This window comes from Spea bombifrons, chromosome 12 (genome assembly GCF_027358695.1).
Source record: "Spea bombifrons isolate aSpeBom1 chromosome 12, aSpeBom1.2.pri, whole genome shotgun sequence".
NCBI classification, from domain to species: domain Eukaryota; kingdom Metazoa; phylum Chordata; class Amphibia; order Anura; family Pelobatidae; genus Spea; species Spea bombifrons.
The window spans coordinates 26,563,032-26,573,107 of NC_071098.1; the positions used below are offsets into that span (position 1 = coordinate 26,563,032).

The following is a 10,076-nucleotide window of genomic DNA, read 5'->3' on the forward strand; positions in this document are numbered from 1 at the left end:
CTAATTTGTATATAACTAACTAAGATCCCTGAGTAACAGCAATGTAGGAGTCTGGTCCAATAAGAGTTATATTTCATAATCTGCCAGTGCTCTGTATATCTAATAGCAGATAGTTAGGTTCTAAGTCAAAGGGCAGGGCTAGACTGGGGATGACTAGGTGGTCCTGGCACTTTAAGACCAGGCTGCTAAATTATGTACATCTGGCCCCTAACCTAGATACTTTCTGCTAATAGATGATTCTCTCACCATACCGGTATGTCTGGTACATGTTCACATTATTTTGTTAATGTTATATATTGTTTATTTCTCATAATGTTTTTGAATTCTCCCTATGCTATGGAATCTGCTGGCTCTTTGTCAATAAAATGTAAAGGTAATAATGATTCCCCGTGTGTCTCTGGACGTTTTTGGTCCCCTGATGACTCCACTGAAATAACTAACGGATGAGCAGTATGACCATTTTCTTCAAGTGCTAGGTGAATTTGTTATAATGCATGTGTAAAAGACATACTTATGATGTTCTCAAGAACTTCTACTGGCGGGTGAATAACATATGATGCATAGGCTATGGTCATGTCTAAAGCATCAACAAACCCAATGTTCAGGCCCTTAAAAATTTCCCTGAGAACAAGGTAATTGATATGACCATGGAAATCACTGAACCTCTCCATGTTAATGTCCATGTCTCTCACATTTTCCTCCTTAATGATGACCTTAGTCCGTGGGCTCCTTATAAATAGTCTCTCTATGGCTCTGCGGGCATTAATTGCAGACTTGATAAAAATGCGGAGAGGGAAAGGTCTGAAATGTTGTCCCATGGTGAGTACAATGATTGTGTTTTCTCCTCCTCCGATCTGATCAATCTGACGAGCCATATAGGTGTCTTCTTTGATTGAGTAGAAGGACTGCGTGACAAATGGAAACGTGTGCTTCTTCCACTGGATGTAGATAAACTTCTCTAAGTTGATGCCCAGAAGCGTCTTCTGCCAGGTCTGCATTTCATCTTCTGTGTGGTTGAAATAATCCACAACTGTTAAATGAAAAAGAGAACCACTGGTAAAAAGCTAGCATACAATAAAGGAACTGAAACATGCTTAGGATAGGAATAAAGCTATCCTGACTAGGTCTGATTAAGGTCTGAGTCTTTACGGTAGGAGGAAATTGGCATACCAGATGGGCTAAATGGTTCTTATCGTCAAATTCTGTTTCAATGAAACGTTTTATAGTACTTGGATTTACAATGTTTGCTGTTAAGTAACGCTGTTCTTCATATCCTTGTTTTATTTTTATTTTCTTCCTAAAAAGTGAGCCATACGGATCTAAGTTAACAAACCTAGAGTTTTAGGAGCTCCAAATCTGATTCCAAAACCTATTTACAGGTAGACTAGTGTATGGAAGGCAGTAGGAGCTTAGCTCTTTCTTGTATGTGATCTGGCAATTTTGCTCACAACTTCATCATGCTCACCACATGTCGTGCTCCGACACCATTTTGTTTTAAACTTTGAAGTGAAGTGCTAAGAGTTTTTAAATATCACGTGATATGATATGATTGGGGCCAGGTCAATAGAAGAAGCTATTTTAGGGTAGTTAATGGGAAAAAGCCAGTAGGATGTTGCGTCATGTATGAAGATGTATCAGTCATAGAAAAAAAAGATGTACTAATGCTGCTTTATAGCTCATTGGCGAGGACTCGTTTAGAACTGTGTCCAGTTCTGAAGAGCATCTCTACAGAAAGACATAAATAAGTAGCGTGAAAAAGAAATGCAAGAACCACAACCATGATTTAAAGCCAAGGTGTTGAGGTGAGAGGTAATACAATATGAACTACCTTGAATGTATTTCCAATGGAATTACTAAAATCAAACACAAAGTAGGTTAGGAATATGGAGGATGGGCATAAAGCTATCCCAAAGAATTCATAACTCAAAAGTGATTCAAAATGGCAGACTAGATAGGCCAATTGGTTCTTTTCTGGTGAAATAATCATTTGTAATTTCTATGCCAGAATAGCTAAGCATGTCGGTCTTTTCCAAATTACAGAATGGAAAAAGTTGCATATCAATGAAAGGAAAAGAACAAACCTCCATTATAGATAAAGTCAAAGTAAATGACTTTTTTTAAAAACATTTTTGCATCAAAGAACTTACTTTTCAGAACTTCTGCAAAGTGTCTAATATATTGCCGCACCGTGGAATCCCCAATCAGGAACAACTTTTTCCCCTTCAGGAAGTTCTTGAGCTTTTCATTTTCAGTGAACATTGTCATCTGACAATAGATAGGATTCCAACGGTTATGTGAAAAATACCCACTTGGGATGGAATAATAAGCGCCGAGGTTGCATTTTTCTGTTGGCACACTTAGTTTTTCTAGAAGAAAAGAAAAAAACAGCTCTTATGAAAACATTCTGTTCATCATATTGTGTTGTACAGTTAAGGAACATGAATTTGCATGAATTCCAAATTCATTTTTGACATTTTAAACCCTGAGTACTAGGGGTCGGGGCACATTTTTATCTTGAGCTTGTAGCGATTGCAGAGGGTAGACTCTATAGCTCCACCACACATGGGATACATGGTTGGCTCCTAGTGTACAAGTTACCAACCATAGATAAATATACATGGCTGGCACTAAATGGGTTCAAGGGAGATTTATAAAACGAAATATAAAATAAAATTGAATATAGCCAATTTAATATAGCTTCATTTTGGTGTGTCGAATTTGAAAAGCCAACTTACTGGGGTTCCAAACTCAGCACATGGAGGTTCTTGTAGAATTGCACCAACAGATTCTTCAGCGCCTAGCCGCTATCTGCAACCTTTACTTTTTGTGGTTTATGTTTTTTTATTTCAGTCCCAATCTTTTACACATATATGCTAAATGATATGTGACTGAATACTCCCGAAATTCCATGTCTTGCCTTCTAACGGATCTTCATGTGCCACTGGCAATGATGTGACCTTTAATATTAATCTTCTCACTGTCCCTTAGGTTAATGAATGTAACCCTCTAGACTGTAAGCTCTTTTGAGCAGGACCCTCCTCACCTGTCGTCTCTCTAAGTCAATTTGTTATGTTACATACCACTTGTTGTGTCCTGTCCACCCATTATACAGCGCTATGCAATTTGATGGCACTATATAAAACAATAAATAATAATAATACTTACTGCCACAGCTAAAGACATTGACAGGCTTCAGCCGTTTGGAAATATCCACACCGATGTTTGACCTGAAATGCATCAATTGAAAAATAATAAAAATAAAATAAAATATGTAGCGTTGGATTCAGGTTCTATCAACCTCCATCTGAAAGAGATGTCTGAGGTCCCAAACGCTTACTTTACTCTTAATGTATAATGTTAGCCTGTATAACCCTATAATGCTTGATGTGGCCCTAAGGTATACCCCTAAGCAGTAGAGAAGGTCCCCTTTGGCAGTTTGTACCAACGGAATATACTCCCAGTGAACTGGATTCTCTATTGTAGGACACGGTCTTGCAGGGAACGTGCCTTCCTTTTTTCCTCTTCGCTTCTAAGTCACCCTTCGTAAAATAGTAGTTTTTAAGTTATTTTTTGCTTGCTAATAAATACATGTCAATATTATTTGATAACTTTTTATGGAGAAAAGATCATTATGGGTTATGTGCATCTTCCGCGCACCCCTTAATGGGGTTTATTTGCTAAGCGAAGAGTCTGCAGAAGGGTTTTTAACTCAAGTCAAGAGCCTGAAGTGTTTAAACCCCTTATATATTCTTTTATATATATATATATATATATATATATATTCTTTTATTTACACGTGTGTATATATATATATATATATATATATATATATATACACATGTAGTTTTATGTTTAATTTACACAGTATTTTTTTCATTTTTATATCAAATTTTGCATGTTTCAGTTGAGATTCGAATCTTTTGACCTCTTGTTTTGGAATTCAAAGCCGCGCGCTCTCACATGCACCTTTCGGCACGCAAAATGGTGAATGAATAATGCTAGAAGATACCTTTGATGCAACATAGCATGCTAATACATTATCATTTCAGTATTTGGTCCATTAACGTGTGCCGGCTTATCCGCCCTTTAATCATTCTAATTATAAGCGCTGAATTTGATAACATGGAAAGACGAGCTGGGAAGGAAACATTTAAGTGCTTAAAGGGATTAAACTAAGTGCAGGAGAGAAGTTTATTTCAAAGAGAAAAAGGTCATAATCTAAAACTAGGGGGTCGGAGGCGTATGTGTAATGTACATTTCAATTACCAAGAGGCTTGTGAATAAATTGAACAGCTTCCTATTAGAAGTGGTGGAGGGAAATTCAACATGGATGGGAAAGACATAAAACTATCCTGAATCTAAGACTAGACCAAGGACCGATTTAAAGTCCTTAGAAATGGGCAGGGTAGGTGGGCCAAATGGTTCTTATCTGCGTTTTTAAAGACATATCTCGGTATTCCTAATAGATTATAAAGTTGTAAGGGCCGGACCCTCTTCTTTTCCTGCACCAGTATGTTTTATCATGTTTATGTTATTGTCAATGCCGTATGCGGTCACTTTAAATGCTGTCGCTACTCTTTCATACACCCTTCCCATTAGTAAAGTGCTGTGGACTATGCTGGAGCTCTAGAAATCGATTTAAGGTATACCTGTTGAGTAGGCGCTGCTCAGCTTCAGTTAGGTATGAATGGTTCCGGTTGACGGAGTTCATATGTGTCAGTGCTTCGCAAGGAAAATTTGGTGGCTTAATGCAGTAGAAGGCTTCGTTGTCTCTTCGATCTTCATAAGAACAAATGTCTTCTTCTGTATCAAGCTCAAAATTGCATTCCCTGTTCACGTATTCTGTAGCACTTGTGAAATTCCCGGTGTATTTAATATTTTGAAGCCCTTGGTTTCTTGCTCTCCACAACGCAGAAACGGCTTCACTTGGATGCATCAACAATACCGATATGTAAACCTCCCCTTCCCAGAATAAGCCAAAGTTTATTGTGTAGGTTCCATTGTTAAAATCGGTGATCTTCCCACTTGCACTGCTGTTTGATGCGGGTGAATATATCCTCGCCCTTAAGTAGTCACCGCCATAAGTTTTCATGTCTCCTAAATAATCATAAGCCTGTACTTTAACAAGGAGATGGTCCCCGATACAATACTTGTCTTTGGGGTTAATTATCGTAACGTTACTGTTCTCGGCACTGGTTGCCTTCTCTATACTTTCTAGAGCTACTTTGGGTATACGTTGGCTAACTCTATTGAAGATTTCTTCAATGTTCTCGTCCATTGTCACTGGATCATAAGCGTACATTTCATTAAAGCTCGCCCATTGTGCCTTGTCATGATCACACGTTTGAAACAGGTAAGTGATTTTAGGAATCTAAAAAAAGAAATATTTCAGGGTAATAATTAATGCTCTCGGGAGATTAGAATCTATTGCCCAATTATTATTTTGCCATCTTTCCTGTTTACAAACGTTGTCTTATATTAGATATCTCTAGAACAGGATTTCCCACCATGAGTGTAATATACAGGGCTAGCCTTGGAGGGGCTTTTGGAGCTATAGGCATATGCTAAAGATCTTTTCTATTTGAGAACCAGCTTCCTACAGATTGACGTCTCAGTCAGCCTTCTTTGGCCTTACATTAACACTGGTTTTAGCTCAACTGGGACCTAATCTGCTCTGGGGGGGGGCGACATCTAATTATCACTCCTCTGTAGCAGGCTTTACATTTCCAGGTCGGGGGAGAGATGCTGGGCTCTAACTACTCTGACCTGGTCAAAAACACTCACTGCGTGTTATGCTACTTTCTCTGGCAACCATCCTGCCCCACCACTGAGCCAAAGGAGGTTGAGACCTCCAGTACGCCGTCCTTCTTTCTGATGTATGACCAGCTCCAATTCAATTTATATTTTAAAACAAAAAGACCTATGGGTTTGTCGAAAAACCCTTTATGGAATATGAGTTGGACAACTTTGGCCTAAGAGAGGGTAAAATATATTTCTATCGACCCAATATCGTACCTGGACTTTAGTCTGATTGAGTATCAACAACAGAGCCAGTGCAAGTGCTGCCGGTACCGCAAGTTTTAATGGCACCCTCATCCTTGAGCTTTCAAGCATTCCCTGAAGGAGAAAAATAGGCATTAGCTTTGCTTTCATTGTGTATAAAGATCTGGCTTTATATGTTCAATACATGATGGATATGGAAGCGAGACTCATCATGTCAGGCAGTGATAGACTGAAAGATATCATTGGGTGTTATGGAGAAAAAAATGCGTACCTCCTAACATTTCAAAATGTGAAAGAGGGATCTTTTTTTTAATCTCTCTCACAGAACTCACCAATACAAGCGATTGCGCTTTACAATGATACAAGCGATTGCGCTTGCAGCTGCTCTTACAACACGCTTCTTTTTTTCAGCAGTCATGCATATAAAAACACCAAAACCTATTGCAAGGAGAGCACATAAGGAAAAAAAGGTATATATACACAGTAAATCTTTATTAAACAATATGATTTCAATACATATAAAAAAATATATATAATATAACAGCATCTCGGCACCAAGACACATATAGGAAGGTACATATGAACAGAGGCACAAGACTACAGGAACTAGGATGGAAATACGTATGTATATGAAGGCACAAATAAGAAACACAGGGATGACCACAGCGATAAAGTGAAAAAGAAACAAATGAAATAACATACAGCAATGGTACATCGGTGCTCAAAAGTTACTAACCAAACCTAGAAGAAAGGCTGAAAACAGCAGAAAGCCTGGTAATGAATGGTGCCAAGTCCAAACGTACCAACCCCGATGTACGTTTCGCTACAATGAGCTTCGTCAGAGGGAGTCATGCATATATGCAGTCATGTATATTAAAAATATCCATGAGGCTCAGCCAGACATACTTCTTTCATGATGTTGGTTTATCATCATGGGAAGTGCAGTTAACAGTAGATAAAGCTGCAGATGTTAGCTGTGAATTACAATTCCCATGATGCTCATCCAGCCAGGTTTCCACCATGACAAGGCAACGTGGGAGTTGTAATTCACAACTAACACTTGTGACATCATCTGTTGTTAACTACAGTTCACATGAGGCAAAGCCAGACATACTGCTTCCATGATGCTGGCTGAGCATCATGGGATGTGCAGTCAACAGTAAAGTTGCAGATGCTAGCTGTGAACTACAATTCCTACTACAGTAGCAAAGATTATTTTTAATTCAAAAAGGCTAATGTTAGCCTCCCTCCCAGGACCCTTACACACTGCCTTTACACACACCTGCTCATAAACATACATATACACTTAAACTGCCCTTACACATGCCTGTCCATACATACTGCCTTTACACACACCTGCCCATAAACACACATACACATACACTGCCCTTACACACATATATACACATACACTGCCCGTATACACACACATACCTGCCTTTACACACACATATACACATGTACTGCCCATACACACACTCACACACATACATGTGCACTGCCCTTACACACATATATACTTACACTGCCCTTACACACCAGCTTACAAATACCTGCCAATACATACACAAGCTTACAAACACACACACATACATACACTGCCAATACACCACTTTCTCCTCATCTCTTACCTCTTCTTCCATCCTACTCCCTCTATCCTTCACCCTCCACCCTTCATCCTTCATCCTCCATCCTGTGGTGGGAGCACGAGGTCTGTCGCTTCAGACCTCGCTTTACTGCTCCCTCATCACTACGCGCCGGGGTATGACATCATATCCCAATGCTCGCCTTTATTTGCTGGTACGTAGTGATTAGGGAGCAATGATTGCGCTGCATAATGTTGAGCAGACTAGAGGAAGATTGTGCTCTCCCAACTAGTCCTGCAGGCTGCAGCTGCTGATCCAAGCAAGTCCACCATTCTACTGTGAGAACAATTATTCAAAAGTGGAAAACATTCAAGACAGTTGCCAATCTTCCCAGGAGTTTATGTCCCACCAAATGTATCCCAAGTTCAGATGGTGCATTGCAATTTGGGGAAAAAATATGAAATGAACAAATATGGTTTGTTTGGTAAAGAACATTACACCACAGCTTATGTTTGCAAAGTAGAGTCAAATGTCCAACAGCTAAAGCTTGGCTGAAATTGGGTCATGCAACAGGACAATGATCACAAGCACCGTTTGCTGATTCTAGTGCCTGGGATACCTGGTGCTCAGACCAGTCATGTTTCTGCCAAATCGCCTGTTGTTTGGTTTTAATACTTCCTGGCGCAGGAGAGCGATTTTCTATAGCCCAGATTCCTCTCAACTAGTATATACTTGTTTTATCATCTTATTTTGAATAATGCCTTTTATTATTCTTCATTCTCTAAACTTTGCTGCATCCTCGTTCTCAGGTTCTGGAACCCTTCACCATATTGCTTCACCAATTGCAGTTTGCTCTCAACACTCTTGTAAAATCAAGAATTTGCTGCGCAAGAGCTGAGATTTCTTGTGCGTTAATGTAATTCATAGATGCAAATGAGTGCACCAGGAAATAACACAATGGTTATCAAGTAAGGAAGACTTTATTACACATTACACTTCCAACTTGCAGACACACACGTACACGTAGTTAAATGGACACACGCAACTAACTTACATGCCTTCCATCCTACTCCCCTGGGGTCATGTAATGTGACCCCCTGCTCAACCAGGGGCATAAAGAGGTAAATCCAGGACATAGGACGTACCGCTTTATCACTACCTGTGAATCATGCTGCCAGCTTTCTCTGGGGGATCCCTGCTGAATTAAATCTTTTACCACAAAACTTACTACAAAGAAATCCTTGATTTTGAATGTATCTGAAATATTCCTGAAAAGCATTGTCTTGGATGAAAATGAATGCTTTAAAATAAAAAAAGGAACCCTGTCTCTTACTGTTGAGTAAACATGTATTCTAAAATATAACTGCTGACGTATGTTAAACAATTCACACAAAATGGTCTATATTTAGATCACATAATACTTAAATAACAGTATTCTACGCAGACATTTGAGGAGTGACGTTTTCCCCATTACTCCGCGTGATCAGATTTGTTACTGTTAATTGTTGCCTCCCTTCTCCATTTATTGGAAATTGAGTGATCAACTCTCAATGATTTCCTGCGGCGGATCACACATACTGTCATCAGGACAGCAGGGCTGCATGCCCCGTCTACCCGATCACTGTATGTGAAGCCAGAGTGAGAAGCAAGCACAGGTTCTCCTTAAAAATTAAATTCCAAAAACAAATGTTACATATAGTACATAAGGATGAAAAAAGCCCATCAAGTTCAACCCTTCTACCTAACCCTCCTGGTCTTTATCCAAAAGAAGACAAAAAACCCTAATTAAGCTACTTCGAATTCTGCCATCAGGGGAAAAAAATCCTTCTTGACTCCAAGAGGCAATCGGATGTCTCCTTGCATCAAGAAGCTCTTACATATTAATTCTATTTATAGCCCTGTATGTCATGTCTTTCTAAAAAATATTCAGACCCCTTTTGAAGGTATCTAATGTATTTGATAACACCACCTCCCTTGGAAGTGAATTCCATACTTTTATTGTCCTCACTGTAAAGAATCCCTTCCTTTGTCGTCTATGAAATCTCCGCTCTTCCAGTCTCAGAGGGTGACCTCTTGTTCTTTGTATATTTCTGTTAATGAACATGTCACTGAGGAGTTCTTTATATCGGCCCTGCATATATTTATATAATGTTATCATGTCCCCTCTGAGACGCCGTTTTTCAGTTTCTATAATTTTAACTTTTTTAGTCTCTCTTCATAACTAGTATCTCCCAATCCCCTTATTAATTTCGTAGCCCTCCTTTGCACTTTTTCTATTTCCATAATGTCCTTTTTAAGCACCGGTGCCCAGAACTGTACCGCATATTCAAGGTGAGGTCTCACCAATGATCTGTAAAGAGACAAGATAATATCCTCCCCCCTTGAATCAATACCTCTTTTTATGCATGCCAAAACCTTATTGGCCCTCACAGCTGCTTGCTGGCATTGCGCACTGTTGTCAAGTCTGTTGTCAACCGTTATTCCTAA

The 10,076-nt window shown here is 39.2% G+C and overlaps 1 protein-coding gene across 1 annotated transcript; it reads right to left on the reverse strand.

The window, feature by feature from the left end:
• Positions 1-275: 275 nt before the first annotated feature.
• Positions 276-6,126, reverse strand: LOC128470125 (NXPE family member 2-like). The gene is made up of 5 exons (XM_053451959.1): positions 6,016-6,126; positions 4,650-5,371; positions 3,166-3,227; positions 2,148-2,366; positions 276-1,030 (listed from the first exon to the last, which is right to left on the reverse strand). Exons 1-5 carry the CDS (start codon positions 6,112-6,114, stop codon positions 486-488), a joined length of 1,647 nt encoding a protein of 548 aa, XP_053307934.1. The 5' UTR covers positions 6,115-6,126; the 3' UTR covers positions 276-485.
• Positions 6,127-10,076: the final 3,950 nt, after the last annotated feature.

Bases quoted from the DNA above. Each gene is read 5' to 3' on its own strand.
- LOC128470125 (XM_053451959.1), bottom strand. From the start codon at position 6,114: ATGCTTGAAAGCTCAAGGATGAGGGTGCCATTAAAACTTGCGGTACCG. The intron at 3,228-4,649 runs GTATACCTTAAA...GATGCATTTCAG, and splicing joins GAGCAGCGCCTACTCAACAG to GTCAAACATCGGTGTGGATA. The intron at 1,031-2,147 runs GTAAGTTCTTTG...TTCATTTAACAG, and splicing joins CTTTGCAGAAGTTCTGAAAA to TTGTGGATTATTTCAACCAC.